Raw genomic sequence first — 19,722 nt, forward strand, 5'->3', positions numbered from 1 at the left:
CAAAGGAATTAATGGTTTCAGATGAAATGCTCCAACAGTATTATTGCAATTTCTAGCATTATTATTGTAAATACAGAAATTGCTGTGTGTTCCTGTGAATGGAAGACCTTTAAAACAAGGTTTTACACTGGACTTTTAACTGTAGTACTACATATGTCAGTGTTAAGTCTTTCGTTTGAGATCGTTAGTCTTAGGCATACACCTTTTACTACTTTTTTCTTTTGACAGTTTTGCAGTGTAATAATAAAGCAGTAGTAGTTAACAGACGTACTTTAAAGTGTTAGGGAGGTTCAGTAGAAGATGGGAGTTTGTATAGAGGTATTTTCCCATTCTGATCCATGCTTTTATGAGTTCTAATCACGGACTTAATACTGTTAAGAAGAGTGACAAAACTACAGAGTATTTTTAGAGCTGTTAAAGCACATTTAAGTTACAAAAAAAAAAAAATTACAAAAAAATTAAGAAGTAATAGGGTTTGGTAGGCTGTCATTTTCTTAAATTGCTATCTGGAAAACTTTGATTGCTTCTTTAGGGAAATGTCTTACCCTGACTCTATAAAAGTTGATTTGACTAGATGGTTCTATTAGGGCCCTTGTTATGCAAGTTCCATGATTTGCTTCTGGTAATGGGGAAGGATTTCTTAAATAGTTTGCTGTGATGTCATGTGAGTGTTATTGGCTGCATTTCTTAGCTGAGATTTGTAGAAAAATAGCTCCCCTGTGTGTGTCATTCATGGAGGCAAAACTGTGGTACTGAACGGAATCTCTCCTGCTCCATGAATGATGCCTGGGAACAATGATAAAAATAACTGGCTTGAACATTTGGTTGAGCACTTGCTGTCATGCTAGATGGTCCAGTATGTGTCAGTATGGAACAAGAAGCTAGACAACCCTTCTTGCTTTGCAGAAGATGTCCTGCTGCCCCCATGGTGCCTTTTTGGCAGAATATTTATTTTTATTTAACATTTGTTTACCGAGAAAAGTCCAACTTGGATCAAAACCAATTTTCAGCTGATGCCCAGGGAGGAATGCTCCAGACGAATGTCTTTGTAACGTGGGAGAAAACCCACACGAAAGCAGGGAGGACATGCAGACTGCACACAGAAGGCACTCCACCCGAGAATTGAACCGGAGAATCTCTTGCTGTGAGGCGACAACGCGAACGCTGCACCACTGAGCCGTCCAGTATTGTTAATGAACATTCCAGCATAGCTAGAGAATCAAAACCATATGATGAGCAAATCAAGGTGGCCTTGCTCACTGCCAGAAGTTTCAGTAATAGATTACCTGACCTTGAGGAATGCATCCATGTTTGTGTACGGACTGAAACCTGAAAGCACTCCCTCTATATCTATTTTTTGTGCCTTCCATGCTTTTAGACCAGAAAGCAGTTGTGGCATAACCCATTTTTATTAATGATCACATTATCTCTAGACAAATCCCAAAAGACCCAGAAATGGAATTTATTGTATTCCAAATCACGATTAATAACATCAGCTGTCAGTTTATAGCTTCTTACACAACCCCTGAGGTCCATATAAAGCTCATGCTGAATGAGTTCGCAATAAAAAAGATACCCTTCATTATGGGGGATTTTAAATTCCCCCTCAGTGAACTGAAATTCTTTTAATGCCGATGTGGGATATGACTAAAAATGTTTGATCTAATAATCAAAAATCCAGTTGATCAGACTGTTGCCGCCTCTTGTAGTGGACGTAACATTCTTGATCTGGTACTCACTAATATAGCATCCTCATGTACAAATCCTATGACTTTGCCTCATCTGTAAAGTCAGATCATGTGCTAGTAACATTCTGTCTTTGAATCCCCAACCCCTCTCAAAACAATACAGTTGAATTCAAGAATTTCACACATGTAGGTCTTATCAAATTCTACAACAGTCTCCATACTCAATTTTTGTAGTACCATAGATGTGGCCTCTGCAGATAAATTCTGTAGGGAGTTTTGTGCTCACAAAGATAAATGTTCAGAACAGACTATCCCCAGCCGACGAAAATATAATGGGAAATTCAAGAGCATACCACCCCTGACGGTCTACTCACCACAACAGAATTCACAATAAAAGGAAAAAAATCATTAAAGTTTACAATAGATTCAAAAATCCTCATGTCAAGAATATCAGAAATCTGAGTAGAAAACTAAAAAAAAAAAAAATGTCAAGTCTATGAAAGCAGTCCATGAACTAAGGCTGGCTTATGAAGCCAAGGAAACCTACAAATTTTTTTAGCTGTGTTAGAAAAATTAAGAAACTGGTATCCACTACTTCACTGAACTCATATAAAATGGCTACATCTACTCTGACCTGGTGGGCATTCCCAATATTCTGGCAGATAATTTGAGTTGCAAATATTACGTGTGTAACAGCTATCCAAAAGCCTCATATTCCTGAATCTTTGATCATCCCCCCGCCATTACGAATGAGCACCTACTGAAAGCCCTCTCAAGCAACAAAAGCACTTCATTCATGGGACCTGGTACCGGGCTGTCTGATAAGTAGCACTAAATGTGTTCTGACTGAACCACTTCATAAACTGTTTAACATCAGCCTGTCAACTGGCTCATTTCTTGAGATGCGACTCACAGCAGTAGTGATGCTGCTTCATAAAGGAGGTCCCACCGTGTATCCCAGGAATTATAGACCCATAAGCCTGACGTGTTATTTGCAAGGCTAGGTAAATATTGTAACTAACCTGATAAATTTCTACATTAAAAATCTCATTAGGCAAGACCCACAGCAGTTTGACTTTTTGAAGGACTGATGACATCTTATGAATCTGATTCACTTCTTAAAATAGGTAACACAAGCTATGGACAGTGGTCACTCCATTCACCCAGTGTACCTTGATATTGAACCCATCCCCCATGCCAACATAGTTAAACTGCATACAGATGGCTAGCCAACTGGTTAAAAGACAGAATTCACACCGTGCGACTGGCAGATGCAGTGTCTGAGAGTAAGGTGTAACAGGTGATGTCCTACAAGGCTCAGTGATATGACCCTTTTGTTTAGTATTTGCTTTTCAGACTTCCAGTCCAAAAAATACACAAGACATCTAGCTAACCACATTTGAAGACCATTGTAAGCAGGGAAGTCATTGTCATGTCCCCTTCTGCCCTGGATCTTCAACAAGCACCTGCCAAAAATAGGCTCAAGGTAAATCATTATTGCATTTGGTAGACAACTCCTCCCGCAGGGTACAGCATCCAGTCTCCTCACTTTAAAATGAGAGTGTCACAAAAGACCTCAGAACTTGGGTAGATAATTCACTTTCTTTTAACCACCATGTAAAAGTGGTCAGGAAATCCTTCTGTACAATACAACTTATTGCCAAGAAGTGGTCAGGAAATCCTTCTGTACAGTACAACTTATTGCCAAGAGACTATCATCCATATCAAAGGAGTCCACAGTATCCTTATATTTAGCACTAATCAGGCCAGTCAGAGACTGTTAACACCTCTTTTCTGATGTGCTTTACTAGACACTTGAGAATCCTAACTAAAAATATAGTGGACTTAAAAACCATAAACCACCAATGAAGTCTTGAAGCAGTACCCCTTTACCCAGTGTCTTATAGATTCCTGAGAGGGGACCTTTGCCTTGCATTTGAAGCTTTTATGTACTTAGTTTATTTATTTATTGCTTTTGTTTACCAGGAAGGTCCATCTGGGTGCAAGACCCTTTGTCAGAGGAGGCATAGAGAGAAAGGTCCCAAAATACAGAACTCAAGTATATACCAGAAAGGGGGAAAAGAATATTTAATATCATTAGGGGGAAAAAACTTCAGTTACCGTAAATTAGAATACATCATAAAAATAAAAAAAAAACACTATTAAAAACCAAGTGTAACTGGATCTCCTGCACCTTAATAAATGAAAGTTTAACTAATGCTAGAACCTGGGACCATCAGCAGATAATTAAAACAAGGTACAGAGACAGGTACATCAGTCATCATGTCCTCTTCAGCCTCTGGAATAAACTCCCCTTGCAAGTAAAGCAGTGAGATACAGTACCTTCCTTTAAACATGAACTGAATGATTGGATGACTATTCTTAAAGTCACCCTGGGCTTGACTGGCTTAACCCTCCTTGAGAAGGGAGGGTTCAGTCTAGACTGTGAATTGGCAATGTGAAAAGATTGCAAGACTAAGCTGTCTTAAATATTCCCATGATTCCTGTTCATGTAGTGCAGCAAAATGACTCTATGGATTACTGCTTCAATTTCAGGGCCCCGTTGAGCCAGAGCATGCTCTTGTATTCATTGGGTACAAGGCAAAGGAACTATTCTGAATTTAAGGCCAACCCATTGCAGGTTGATATTTCCAGTGAAAACTACATTTATCATGTAGCTATTAAACATTTTTGAAAAGTATTGCCATTGCATTTAATGTAGACTTTGTTGCATCATAGAAAATGTCTTAAGTTGTTTGCTTCTCTCTGAAGGTGTGCTTTTATTAATACAAATTATTTATTCAGTAATTAATGTATTTGATCTTACTATACATTCTTACAGTTGTATTTCATGTAAATAAAATAATATATACAGTAAGTTGTGTCAACTGAATGTGGTTATGTTTTATCAGTTTGATATTTTAAAAGTGTATGTTTTATCATCAGTTGTGAAGGAGGTCTGGTGTAGCTGTGTTATTTGATTTACTGTTTATTAAATTTGCTCTCACTGTCTTAAACATGAAGTACTGCACATTTTAGTTAGCTTTATCATACCGTGTATGTCCTGTGGAATGTATTTTGCCATTGCCTTTGGATATATAACATTATAGTATGTAAACATGATAGGTTAGCTTGAAATAAAAAAAAATTCTGTAATTGTTGTCTTTCAGCTTGCTGAACTTCAGAAAAGTCTTCATCTGTTAAAAGATGAAGCAAGAACCCTTAAAGCCCAAATCGAAGAGGTAAGTTTACATCAGAAAAAGGTAACTTAATTGTAGGAGACGTGTATTCTGAGACATTTCTTATAAAACAAATCACATTTATTGTGATTTTTTCAAGGTGTAGTATAGCTTTCACAGCGAAAGATCCCTTGTTATACATTGACGTACATCACCATAATTCAGTGAAGTTTTTTTTTCCCCCCTCAAAACAGTATTACTGCCCTACATCAAGTAATGTAAATGTTCTCTTCATTGTTATTTCTTGAGTCACAGGAAACTACTTACTGTTGGAAGCTGCCAGGCTTGAGGACACGTTATCTTATATATTCTGTGTATTACAATACTGTGTACATTAACACAGATGTAGCGACTGTATCAGATGTGTGAACTTCCTAGTTTCTTGCCATATGGTAATTGCTGTAAAAAGTAAACCCAACCAAGGGCCACGATGCTGCAGTAATGTATACGGTGTTTCTTCTCTTGGTGCATTTTGAAAATGTTTAAAAACTGTGTTCAGAAATAATAAATCCTTAACAGAAATGAAAGCTGTGGGCAAGACTTCAAAGATAAAATGTACAGAAGAAAAATCCTGTATAAATGCAGAACACAAAACATTAGTCACTGAATGTGGAGTGATGAAAATTAAAGTATGGTTTCAAATAAATGGTACCTTCTTTTGAATTAACTGTAGATCTGAAGTTGTTGTCTTCATTTGCTCTTCAACCTGTGGGACACAGATCCAGGACTGAGCCAACTCGGCCGCATTTTCCAGCATTGGACCTGAGCTCCAAGCTCCTCCCCTACCCATTATGCCCCTGTCTCCCTCTTCGTCTCAGATCTTGTTTGCCGCGCTCATTGTGGTCCACTGCTCCAGGCTTTTTTGGGTAAGTGATTTGAATTTATAATTCTGTCCTTTACCTCTTCTATCTTCTTTTCTAATTATCGCCCTCCCCTACCTTCTCATGCTCAGGCATCGGTCTATAGTACAAAAAAGAAAAAAAAACTTATTCCTGTTTCTCCCTCTTTATCTTTCTCTTAGAGAGAGAGAGAGTATGTGTGTGTGAGTGCTGGTGGGTTTTCTGTCTGCTCTGATTGCAGAGACACCCAAACCAGGGTTCAGGATGTGCACAGAGTGTGGGCATAAGCTTTCCCCCGTGGATGGCCACACTCTGTGCTTAGTTTGCATAGGGGTCCTGCACCTCGATTCCTCCTGTTCGATCTGTGCAGGATTCAATCCCCACGCATTGATCGACAGGAGGAATAAACTGATCATAGTAGGTGGAGGAAGGAGGCCCAAGCTTTCTCTTCTGCTGCTTCTACTATAGTCTCCGCCCCGGCCTCTGGGGCACAACCTCCCTTCAAGAGGGCCAGGGACAGAGACAAGTGCAACCACCGGAATAGGCCAAGGAAGCGGTCCCCCGACCACTCTTCCTCGACCAAGCCACCGGCAAAATCTCACCCAGATCCTAGCTCGAGTTCCCCCCGGCTCCATTCTCCTTGTTTCTCCCTTGAGCCGGGGGTGCCTCGCTGCTGTTCCCCATTGTCAACTTCACCTCATCCCCTGTCTAGGCCGGTGTAGGTGGCCTTATCCACCAGATCCACCTGCAGCCTCTCCGAAGCCTGGATTACGCATTCCTGCCCCATAGGGAGAGCCTGCTGCCTCTTCACCCAGTAAGCTCCCCCACGTGAGCATCTGAAGTTTTCTAGTCTTCCCCAGAGACCCCCCCTCCCCGAGGAGTTTCCTCGAAAACATACATGCAAAAGGAGGCACTTAGACTTCCCAACAGAGTTTGTCACGGAGGACACAGACTTGGAGGAGGGGGAGAGTCTGTCCGTCCCCCCGGTCACCCCCTGATGATGTCTCCTTTGGAGACGTCATGGAGATCTTTCACCAACGTGGGGGGTGGTCTGCCCAAAAACCCAACCCTGACGAGTCTGTGTTCCTGGAGGCATTTGGAGCAGGACCCTCTACATCCTGGTGTTCCCTCCCGCGAATCCCCTGGTGGATCCTATTGCATCTCGGGTGTGGAAGAAGCCTGACACAGTGGTGCCCATCCCCAAACACCCTGACAAGATCTTCAGTGCCCTGTCTGGCAAAGCGCACTGGTCAGGTGGATCCCCCATCGATGTAGTGGTGGCAGCGGCCGCCAAGAAGGAGCTCATGCAGGAGAGCTCCATGGTCCAGCCACCGTACCGAGAGTCTAGGACCATGGACTATTTCGGGAAGTGGTTTACATTTCAGCTACATTCTCAGTACATGCACTGAACTGTATGGCACACGTTTTCAGGCTGCAATGCGATCTGGTCAAAGAGGTCGCTGAGTCAGCCCCAGGGTCCATGTCAGTGGAGGAGAAGAAGGTGTTTTCCTCGCAGATGGCCACCCTTACCTCCATCTCCAACACATCTATGCGGCTACGATCCCACACTACTGAAGGCACCAAAAGAGCTGCTGAGGCAGGTGTTGCCATTAGGCGTCACGCATGGCTCCAACTTTTTCCCTTTTCAGAACCCTTTAAGACATTTTTTGCGAATGCTCTGAACAATGGTTCCACACTCTTTGTAAAGACTGTATGTGACACACTGGTCCAGAGCGAGAAGGATGGGAAGACTCTGCCTGCCGTCCGAATACACTTCTCAACCCCTCGACGAACCTTTTCCAGGAATCAGCGAGGGGTGAAGAAGATGTGGTTCTGGAAGTCTGAGTTACTCTCAGGACACTCAGAACTCGCCTTCACCCAGAGGCAGAAGGGGATTTGATAGACACTGCCCTCACAGCAGAGGGGGTCCAAGGAATCAGGGGTCTTGGGATTCCTTCCCAGACAGATCCGCTCAGTAGCCCTGAAGGGTTGACCGGCTGCTTGTCTCTGGAGGCAGACGGGGGACACCTTTTGCTACACCCAACAGCTTGGGAGTCCATCACAGACAATCGTTGGATGTTGCAAATCATATCCAGCGGATATTCAATTCCCTTCATTCAAACTCCACTTCCTCCCAAACACCTCCCGGACGTTCCACCCAAGCAAAGGGAGGAGGTAGCAGTGGAAATTTCTCAGCTGCTTGAAAAACGAATCATCCAGCCCATCCCCCAGACCAGTCTGGATTAGGCATCTATTCCAGATTCTTTTTAGTGCCAAAGAAGACAGGGGATTTAAGACCCATCCTGGATCTTTCAAACCTAAACCTGTCAGTTGCCAAGACAAAATTCTGGACGATCACTTTCCAGTCTATCCAGCCTTTCCTGCAGGAGAACAACTGGGTGTGCTCGGTGGACTTCCAGGACGTATACTATCACATCAAAATGGACAGGTGCTCTCGGAGGTTCCTCCGCTTCTGGGTGGGGGGGGCCAATCATTACCCCTTTAGAGCGCTACTCTTTGGTCTCGCTACAGCCCCCAGGGTGTTCACCAAAGTGATGGTGGTGGTAGCAGCTCACCTGCGGCTGCAGGGCTTCAGGTTTTCCCCTACCTGGACCATTGGCTCCTTTCCGCTCCCTCCAGGCATCAACTCTGCCAAGCTAGGGATCTCCTCCTCCATACTGCCCACCAGTTGGGCATCACCAAAAATCTCAACGAGTCCCAGCTGAACCTGGTTCAAGTTCTGGATTGTATTGGAGCTCGGTTAGACACGATGCAGACCAAAGTTTTCCTAACTCCAGACAGACTTCAATCCCTCAAACATCATGTCTTCTGTATCCTTCAAGCTCAGTTGCTGTCAGCAGAATCTGTCTTACAGACATTGGCGTCCATGGTGACCACGATCACCCTCGTGCCCATGGCCCGGTTGCACATGAGAGTGCTCCAGTGGACTCTTGCGGTCCAGTGGTCATTACTAGATCTACTGTTGTCCCATCCTGTTCATTTATCTTGAGCATGCAGGGATTCTCTTCTCTGGTGGATTTGATCCCTGGATCTTGATCAGGGTTGTCTGTTTATTCTTCCTGCCCTGCTGACCATGGTGACCACAGACACCTCCCTACTCTGGTGGGGGAGCAATGCTTGGGAAGGACAGTCTAAGGCACATGGTCTTCTCTGGAGACCCGGTTGCATATCAACATCCTGGAGATGAGGGCAGTCCCCTTGGCACTGCATGAACCTCATGCTCATCTTCCTCTAGGGATGATTGCCATCCATACAGACAACATATCTGTAGTCTGGTACATCAACAAGCAGGGGGGAACCAGGTCTTATCCCCTGTGTCGCGAAGCCATGTGAAAGTGGGAGTGAGTGATCTCCACCGGTCGTTTTCTGGAGGCAACCCACATTCCAGGTAGGTCCAACATTCTAGCGGACAGGCTCAGCAGGTCTATCCTGATGCCTTATCAGTGGTCTCTGAATCCTTCAGTAGTGAAGCAGATCTTTCTAAAGTGGGGTTAGCCTTGCTGCAATCCCTTTGCCTCTCCTTCCAATGTGAAGTGCAGCGAGTTTTTCGCTTTGAACCCCCACCGCAGGTAGTCACCAGAGACTCTCTATTTCATGCTTGGCCCTCCAGATCTTCTGTATGCTTATCTGTTTACAAAATTCATTCAGAAAGCTCAACGGCTGGGGAGTTCTGTCATCTTCATTGCCCCATTCTGGCCTCACCATGTGTGGTTCCCTTCTCTGTGGTCTCATGTAGTGTGTCCTCCTTGGATATTGTATCTGGCTCAGGATCTGATTTCTCATCCCTTAGGGATTCCACACCCAGATATGGCCAATCTGAAGCTTACCGCTTGGTTGCTCCAGTTTCCATGATAGTTAGGACTCCCAGGTTATCTTCTCCGGTTAAGAAGATATTAGTTGCAGCTCATAAATCTTCCACTAGGAAGGTTTACTCAAAGTAAGTGGGAACGCTTTTCTATTTGGGCATCTCAGCATGACTTGGATCCTTTTACTGCCCCAGTTCCAGCTATGTTAGAGTTTCTGGCAGGTATTTTTCAACAAGGTGCCAGTTTTTCTATGGTTAAGGTCCAACTGGCAGCTATATCTAACTTCCATGTAGGAGATGATTCAGCCTCCCTAGCTTATTCTAAACTTTGTGAAGCCTTTTTGAAAGGTACCTTTCTGCTTAGGCCTCCGATCAAGGACCCAACACCACCTTGGGATCTTACACTGGTCCTTCAAGCTTTAGTCTCTTCCATGCCTTTCAACCCCAACGAATTCTTAGGAATTTACCGGTTTTGAGGGCAAAATAATGGGGTGCCATGAATTTCCGAGTGGCTCCTTCAATTCCCGATTTTTTTTATTTTATTTATAATCTTAAAGTTACGGCTGACATCACCACATTTTCACCAGTGTGCAAGGGTGTGCATGATGATGTCAGCTGTATTGTAAAATTGTAGGACTCTCTGAGACTTGTAGCGAGAGATTTCAAAAAAACAAAAAAAAAAATCTTTAGCTGTTTACAGCTGCAGCAACCAACCAATGAGGATATTGCATCAATGGGTGGAGGTTTGGTAACTTGCTTGCCACTGAGCTGGAGATGGCACAAATGCCAAATCAGAGAAAGCAGAAAACGTGTTCCTAGTGAGGATTACAATTATGCCTCAAGCCTCATTCTTTCCCCTCATGGTTTTAGAAACCTAAAAGACATGGAGAAATTATGCCTAGACGAACGAGAGACAGAGAGGAAATCACCAGTGATGACGAATCCTTTTATAGTTTGAATTTGCAGTCAGTATATTTAATTGTCACCCATTTCTCGTTTGTTCTCAAGTGATCCAAACCGGTAGTGGTTGTAGGCTGTAGCAGCAGTCCATTATATAAATCATTACTGCAAGTTGTTGTTTGGTTTGCTCTGCTGTGCTGTTATCGCTGCAAGTTATGTACATGAAGCGCAGTTTTGAATGTTATTGAACATGATGAGAATCAAATGATGCCAGTAAGATTTATGTTTCACCTGCTACTATTGTAAGTTTAACAGATGCCGTAACGCCACCTTTTTTAATCACATTGTCTATAACTGTTTCTGTATGTTTTGTTTCTTTTAAGGCGAGTTTACAAATTTTAGGTCTCTGGCTGCTCTTTATTCAGCTTGTATTTGTCATTTTATTGTGTTGATTGGGATAGGTTGCTCAATTGTATAAGTTGTATTGTCTGTAATTTGAGTTGAAAGATGCAAAAGCACTTATGCTGTCAACTTTCTAAGTTTTTTAAGAGCAATATTTAAAAAAAGTGTCGTCCCTATTCGGGGCCTTTGTCCCGCCATTATTTGTGGCTTTTTCCAGATTTTTTTTTTGCTCTAAGTGGTTGAGAGGTATATTCGGTAATGGTTTATGTTCAGTAATGGTGTACTATCTTCCCCCATAGCAAATAGTCTTAACACTCTCTGTACTTCTTTCCTTTCCTTTCCTCTACACTTGAAACAAAGCCAATGTGTGCTTAAAATAAAGGTTCGTTGACAATTTTACTGCATGCATTTCTTTAAAAAAAATAAAAAATACACAAGCGGTACGGCACCATTCTGAAGCAAAATCTGGAGTACATGAGGCAGTCAGCATTCAACTTGTAACTGTTAACTTCTGCTCCATAACACTGGTGGTACCATTTGTGGAAAATTATGTAGAACCTACGAGACTTCATAATATTACATCTTAAGATCCTGACTTAAATTAAGTACGAACTGTAAAACTGTGCATTTACAGGGAAGATGAGATCTATGGCCTGAATACCGTGATCTGTAACTTGTAGAAAAGCTCATGCATCATGGTCGGAAATTAAATAAAATACCAAGTGTTAAGATTTGGTGCTAAACTGCATGCACAGCAAGGGTGACCCCTACTTAGTTTTAACACTAGCTCAAACATTGTGACATTAGAAATCCCATCAAAATAGGCAGGTTGGAAAGCAGTGTCCTGTGTTACATTCTTGGGAGTCTGCAGAGAACATTAGTTTTGTGTTCGAGTTTAGACTGAGACAAGTGAACCTCTTACTTAGGACTTGGTAATTTCCTAGTTAAATAGGCAGAATTTGTTTACTTTAGGTGCAAACAGCCGTTACAGCAGACATTTCATGTGTTGTCATTTGACTCAAAGCGTGTTTTGCAGGCAACTGCTCTGGCAAAACCATATCGTGAAATGAAAAACAAAGGGGTATTCTACAGATTGCACAAACTGGGGGTTTGAGAGCCCAAGGCCCATGTGTGTGTGTGCGCAAATGTTTCTGCAGGCTTGCACGTATTTCTACATTGCCTTCTGCTACCTGGACCATTGGAACAGTGGGCTGTGCTCTGCATTAATTTAGCACACAGTGCCCACCTCTGAGCGCACTACGTACATCTGTTGTTCTAAAAAGGTTAAGGTAGGTGCCTGATCAAGGTGTCTGCACTGCTTCACCAACACATTTTAAAGGGATGCTTCATAGAGTTGGAGTATCCTGCCTGCTTATTATGTGCATTCATGTCTGTTTTGGGAAATTACTGATATTTCCATGAATAAAGTCAGGTCTTTTCATGTCCATTTTCCTCTTACTCTGTAACTTCCACTGAAGTGTACAGTAATGTGCCTATGCTGCTCTTCTCAGAATAAAAAAATAATTTAAGTTGCATTTTGCACGTCTGCATGATGCAATGGTCTGCATTTTAAGCCATTCCATGTGGGAATTGTGCCATGACATTGCTTAGTGGCAGCTCGCAACGATAATCTGCACAGGCAGGATTGTTCTATTACAGCATTTTTTTGGCTGCCATTACATTTGCCCCTTTAGCATCAATGTAGTCAGACAATAATTTTAATAATTAGTAATACCACACCTGAAATATAACGAGATTAGGGACCATGCAGGGAAAAACACTCTGGATTTAGAATGGGAATACAAATAGCTGTATTCTTGATGATGGTATAGCTCAGCTGAGAGGAGAACGAGCTGCTCCCATTTGGAAGTTGCACAATTCAACTCCGTTTATACAAACCAACTAAAGGAGGCTAGCAGCGTTTCCAAAATAAATGTGCTCCTTATGTTTATAGGAAATGATCTAGTATGAGTTACAGGCAAAGCTAGAAACACTCACTGCATTGCTTGATTCCTCACCCACAAGTACTGCTGTAAAGATAAAGTGGGAAGTTTTGTTTTGTTTCTTCTTCTTCCAACTGACTTCCTTAGGTAAATAAAATAACAAGCAGAAAGAAGCACATGGTCTGAATTACAGTGTTAAGGTTGCCAGAAGGAAGAAGCAAGTGTCAGTAATTGTATGCAAACTGTGGTGCGAAGTAGAATGGCAGTGGTGTAATATTAAAGTGGCTGAAGTAACGAGGGCTGTGGTGGGGAAACAGTTTCATTAGCAAAAGTTAAAAGAGTAGAGAAGAGTAAATGGGCATTTGTACTGTATAGTTAAGTGATACATACAGCTCATCAACATGCAATGTGAATTATGTGATTTGTGATAGCAGCTTTGAAGCAGAATGCTTTCAGGTGTGGTTGTAGAAACATTACTGCCAAGGCAGTGGCAGTTGTAGGGCTGGAGTGTAAAGAGGTATGTTGATATCCCACAGTTCCATTGGATGGGTGTGGTTACATAATTATGTATGCAAATTTTATGTTAATCAGTGTACAGATTTGTACCTCTTTTTCATGGGCGTTTGTCCAGATTTCTGATGTTTCCAGGTTGAGAGGTATGGTCTCTTCCCCCTTCGAATCTGCAGCTTCGGTGGATCTGTAGTTCTTGTCTTGTAAGATGGCCTTCTTAATTGCCATTATATCAGCCAAAAGAGTGTTGGAGCTCCAGGCCTTATCGCTTAAGCCTCCTTATATGGTCTTCCATAAAGACAGGGTGTCCTTGTACACTAATCCATTTTTCCTTCCAAAAGTAGCTTCGGAATCAAACATTAATCAAGTAATCAATCTCGCTGTTTTCTTTCCGAATTTTCAGAATAAGGAAGAGTACAAGTTGCTCTTGTTAGACGTCCATAGGCAGTTATGTTTTTACTTGCATAGAGCAAAATCTTTTTGTAAGTCTGATCAACTCTTTGTTTCCTACTCAAAGCCTTTTTTAGGAAAACCAGTATTGAAGGTCACCATTGCTCATTAGATCTCTCGGTGTATAGTTCTGGCGTGTTCAGCTAAAGGTTTATCTCCACCAGGTCATGTCGAGGTGCATTCTGCTAGATCTATGGCTACTTCAGCTGCCTTTTGGTCCAAAGTTTCATTGGATGACATTTGCTCTGCGGCTACTTCGGCATTTTCGCATACTTTCATCTCTCACTACAAGTAGGATCTTCTGTTCAGAAGCATGGCATCTTTTGGTTCTGCCATTCTCTGGGATATCCTTCCATGAGGGCCTTCCTGATGTTTGGTAGCTGGGGACTCTGTCCCATAGGTTGAAAAGCAAATGAAGACAACAACTTCAGATAAAGAAGTTATGTACTCACCATAATGTTCCACTGAGTTGTTGCTCTCTATTTGTCTTCAACTGTCCCTCCCTCCTTCCCCCTGCCTAATTTGGGCTGTGTGGTGGACTGGCCAGAACAAACATAGCCTTTAAGTTGGCATTACTTGTGCTTTTTATGATACTTGCTGAAATTGTTGTACAGAGGTAAGGCCTTGAATCAGGTTGGGGTGCTATGGTTGGCAGCAAACTCGATCTGTGGGGAAGAGGGAGACGGGCATTATGGGTAGGGGAGGAGCTTGGAGCTCTGATCTGATGCTGGAAAATGTGTCTGAGTCAGATCCATGTCCAACAGGTTGAAGACAAATGAAGAGCAACAACTCTGATGGAACGTTATGGTGAATACATAACTTCTCTTTTATTACTGTTGAGTTTTTTTTTACTTTAGATATGTTTTGGGATGTATTATGTTGGAATTTGAAAAAAGTGCATTATTTTGTTTACAGTTCTTAGTTTATTAGTACGTTGCACTAAACTTTAGGTGATCATATTACTAAATACATTTTCAGATTGCTATCATTTTAATTTGTATTAGTGCATAAAATTCTTTAAATCTCACAATTGTTAGACTTTCTCTGCTTCTAAATTCCCCTTAAGAGATTACAGAGTTTTAAAATATTTGTACTATATGAAGTGTACATAGTGTTAGTTTATTTATTTATATTTATTGTTTATTGACATTTGTTTACTGGGAAAGTCCACTGGGTCAGAAACACATTTTCAGTGGAGGCCCAGGGTGAAAAGCTCCACAAAGTATTACAACAAATACAAATTTAACACAAGTATAAATGAAGTTACATGTATAAAACCAGAGATATGCAATTCAGTACAGAATTTACATTATTAAAGATTTAGTATCACAATATACAGGCAAAGAAAGTTACATGTGTAAAAAGCAGAGATATACAACAGTACCATTTATAGTGTGTGTTAGTGAAAATTTTTGAATAACTGTGTACAAGACAGAGGTTACAGATAGATTAAAGATAGTTTAAAGTGCAATAAATAAATAACAAAGAGTTTACATTTTCTGTTTTGAGTCAAAAATAACACTTCAGGATGTACAAAGTACACTTTTATTCTATACCAACAGCGCTGGGAGACTGCCTACTCAAATCTTCAGATCAGTCTCCCTGAGTAGAAGAACCATATAGTTTATATACCATTTCTTATCAGTTGTATGTGTGCAAGATTCTGACATTACACATTGGTTAACAAATCAATGAATTGTATGCCCTCATTATTCTCGCTTAGACCTTCACGTGAACATTTGCCAATTAGGCCTCTTTAAAACATAGACCATATGGGTTTTGGAATCTGCCTTCTGACCTTGTACCATTCAGTACCAGCATACATTATCTATAAAGGCGTCCTTGCAATGACTCATCCCCTAGCCTGTGGAGGCCAGAACTTACAAAGATTTCCTGACACAATGTTTTCTTTTCTTTCCTTCCTTCATTAACATTTGAACCAGGTTCTTCAAAACATAAGTAAACATCCATTAACTCCTTCAGTATACTGTAATGTGACATTAAAGAGAATGCAGTTGTAAAACAGTTGAAATATGAAATTACAATTAGATGAACTGTGATTCTACATTGCATTTGATTCTTAACATAGACATATTATAAACATTTTATTTGACTCATTTGTGAAGGAAACTGGAAGTTAATATACATTTTATGAAGAATAATCATGAGACAATACATTTTCCATAACAATAGTTAATCTGAATTTGGGTACATCTAGCCACAAGGTATGTAGCACTTTGTAAAGAGGCACATGCAAGCTACGTCATGTAAACTGGTAGATTCAATGGTTAACATTGTGGCTTTGTAAGATATGTTTTATGTTTTTGTCTAGGATTGGAAGTATTCATATTTGTTTCTTATTTTAAGGTTGTAATTTAGTAAATCCATACAGCAGCAAGCTAAAAAAGTACGTCTAGTCTTTGTTTTACTTTTTTGCCCTAGCACTGCCAACCATCTGTCCCACATGTGTGTACTCTTACCTTTTTTCCCATATCCCACCAAATGGAGCACCCACATTATCCAGTGGGGTCCCCTCTTTCCATTCAGAATTTTTGTCTGAGCTTTCATTTTTGAGTAGGTGGGGGAAAGCTGGCTATCAAAAGGACCACTATTCTTGCAGGCTAGATACCCCCCCCCCATATTTCACTTCAACTCATTGGCTATGGGTACCGTACAGAAGCCAAGACTTACAGTTCTGGACTGAAGCTTGTGTTTATCCTTCTGTATGCACCCTGAACCTCCAGGGTAGAACACTTAACTTACTGCCATTTTCCATGCTGTTAATCTGCATTTTCTCCAACAGGTAATCAAGTAGTCACACTGTGGCCAACACCAATCCCCCCCCTAGACTGATGAGCTGGCATCACCTGCTTAATTCCATCATTCCTCAGCCGACATCTTTAGCTTTCAAGTCAGTAATCAAACCCAGAGTTGCCACGATGCAGTCAAGATTCCATCTTTCTGCACTACCTGATATTGTTACATTTTTCATCAATCATAAAGTCAGTACTTCTGGACTGAACAGAAATGCTGTTTCCATCAAAGATGATGGTAAGCTTGCCAGCTTCTGATAGGGGTTGTAACTGCAGTATTTGGTTCAGCAGCTGCTGCTGCAGGCTGTTTTGAGCAGCAGCTTAGTTTTTTTTTTGATCATCCTGACATGGCAGTATTCTCTTTTCCAGAGTAAATGCTGGATGTTTTATAATTTTTATTTTCTGTGTTTTGTTAAATGAGAATTTCCTGTAAAGTGTGCATTAATATTCTGGGAGGTACTGCACGAGTAGGGGCTCTTGTGCTTTCTGTTTTGATGCAGTAGCAGGGGATAATTGGCTAGGCTTAAAATGGCTCACAAGGGCAGTTAGCCTAGTATGAATCTATGAATCTATGAATCTATGATTATGCTCCTGTATTCATTTTACCTTTGAATGTTGCTGACAGTTCTGGAAAGATGTTTGTGATGCTGAATAGGGTGCATATTGGTTGTTTGATAAGCTGGCTTGTCTGTCCTCAGTGTTTTATTTCATTTGCTACCTATGTATGATAGGACTGAGTAACTGAAAATTTAATTTTTGTGTGTTTTAGTCAAAAACTACAGTAAAAGTTTTTGAGATAAACCAAGAAAGACTACTGATATCTCTGCAAACTGAACGCGAAGAAACTGTTCACCTTCAAGAAAGTAATGAACAGGTATTTAAGAAATACTGTTTTCAACTATGATTTTTTAAAATTCAAAAGAAATCCAGAAAGTTGGTGGGTTTTGGTCCCTTAAGAAGTGCATATTTAGATCTTTACTGTAGAATGTTTAAAATGTAATTGAAATCTTACTGTTAAGTGTTTGTCAGGCCAAGTATGATACTGTCATGTAGTAGTGTGTCTTATTAACTTCACATGAAAAGGAAATCTTTCATATGTTACCAAGGAATGTTTAATTATGGTACAGAACACTATGATGATGTTCATCATATTGATCACTGCTGCAGTAGCCTTAGCTATATGGGTTATATCCTGCCAAGGATATAACAGTGCTTCCAAAGCATCAGGGCACCCTCTATGCACCCAAACTGTCAGGCAGCTCGAGCTGTCTGTTTGGGGTCTAAGACCTTCAGAGCTTTACTTCTGCTGAAGAGTATACTCCCCTGAAGCTTTTGAGGAGTGATGGTCTGCTGGTGCTTTCCTTTGATGAGCAAGTTCCCTTTGGGGAAAAAAACTTCCATTTTCTTAATTTTTCTGATTTTTTTTTGTATTGTTTTCATCCACAGGAAAGTTATTTTAAAGCTTGGAGTGTTGTGTTTTAATGGACTGTCTCAAGACTGTAACATGCTTTTAAATGGAGTGCTCATTTTTTTTTTCTGTCAGTTTAAAAGTGATGTAAAGTAATTGAAAACTTTTTTCTGTGGAGAAATTGTGTTTGTTTGTTTGTTTGTGGGTCTGGCATAGTGTTTAAAGTGCTTTTTTACTTTTTTTGTTCTATGAAAAAAAGTATCTTGTGTGGACTGGTGGTGTTTACTGTCAATTGCTGCTTGTCTTCCCTGGGAAAGAGGCACCATTTTCGTCTTGACCATGGAAAGGACTACCAATACCATAGTTGGTCCTTTTTCCAACTGCAAAAAATTAAGCAAACAGTGTGTGCCACCACAGCAACTAGCAGTTTGCCTCAGTTGCAGGTGGGTGACACTTCTGTGGCCATCTCATCTTCAGTCCCGGTTCCGTCTAGTGTAGCACCTACAGCCATTATGGACCTGGGGGTTAGCATGGCCTGTGCAGCTTCTGGGTTCCTCTCAGTGGACAAAGGAAAGAGGTTCTTGTTGGCCCTGAGAGAGGGGAAAAAGGAAGATTTCCCTGTTGTGTCTGAATGCTGTGCCCATCCCTGGGGAAGCCTCTGTTGCCATTAGTAACAGGGTTAGTCCCATTTTTCCTGTCAAAAAAAATTTGAAAACCAAGCATGTATCTACTCCTCAATTTTCTTTAGATAGGAATATTTTTACTCGGACTGGCTCAGGGTTTAATTTAAGCAATTGATCCTTCTTGTAAAGTAGTTTTTAGTAAAATAAAGAGATATTAATCTTTTTCTGAAAATATTAATATTCCGAATCTGAACAGGAAGATATAAGGATGTATACAGGACTTTTTCCTCAAATTTCTGTTTCAGACTCTGAGGTCAGCTCAGTTTCTAATTCTCCCTGTGTGGTGATGGTGGTGGGGGGGTTCTCTTTCTCTGAGACTCTTGCTAGAATGTGTAAGTGTTTTCAGTGGGAGAATACTAAAGTTTCTAAGTCCCTCATAAAATGCTATGAGTTGTTACAGACGGATGTTCCTCTTGTTCTGTCTGAGTTAGAAAATGTGTCTTACTGCCTGCAGTCTTCCTGAATGTCATCCAACTGCCCCCCAAAAGGCAGATAGGATGTATAAGGTTCCTCAGTCTTTTAAATTTTATATGTTATTCCCAAACGTGACCCAGCAGCTATAGCTTTAGTTGATCCCACTGCTACTAAGTACTTAGTTAATTCCAATTCTATTCTTTCTGATAAGGATGGGAAAATTATGGATAGGTATGGGGAAAAAGTGTATAGTTGTGCAGCTTAGATTTTCAGAATTTTTTGAATTGTCAGGCTTATATGTTAGGTTGTGGTGACAAATTGTGAAAGTATGAGGACTGTTTATCTGCAGTTTCTTCTTGTGAGGAAAAATCTGCTTTAAATAACTTAGTTTCTTATATTGCACATATCACTCATCATTGTTTGACGTGAGTGTACGACTGTGTTGATACTTCTTCCAGGGTTATGGCCCCTGGTACTGTTTTGAGGAGGTTTGCATGGCTGCATTTTTAAAACTTCCCAAAATGATAAAAATGAGATTTTTGAATTCTCCCTGGAATTGAGATTTAATGTTTGCCCCCACCCCATTTCAGAGGTGATCAAAAGGTGT

The 19,722-nt window shown here is 41.0% G+C and overlaps 1 protein-coding gene across 1 annotated transcript in view; it reads left to right on the forward strand.

Annotated features, from left to right (window-relative positions):
• Positions 1 to 19,722, forward strand: part of LOC122804407 (melanoma inhibitory activity protein 2-like) — a 1,673,436-nt gene that overhangs the window by 187,638 nt on the left and 1,466,076 nt on the right. The window contains exons 5-6 of the mRNA XM_044074238.1: positions 4,859 to 4,930; positions 17,380 to 17,484. Of these exons, the coding sequence (XP_043930173.1) occupies positions 4,859 to 4,930; positions 17,380 to 17,484 (177 nt within the window). The remainder of the gene's footprint in view (positions 1 to 4,858; positions 4,931 to 17,379; positions 17,485 to 19,722) is intronic.

This window comes from Protopterus annectens, chromosome 6.part0, assembly GCF_019279795.1.
Source record: "Protopterus annectens isolate FY-2018-M chromosome 6.part0, PAN1.0, whole genome shotgun sequence".
Taxonomy (NCBI): domain Eukaryota; kingdom Metazoa; phylum Chordata; order Ceratodontiformes; family Protopteridae; genus Protopterus; species Protopterus annectens.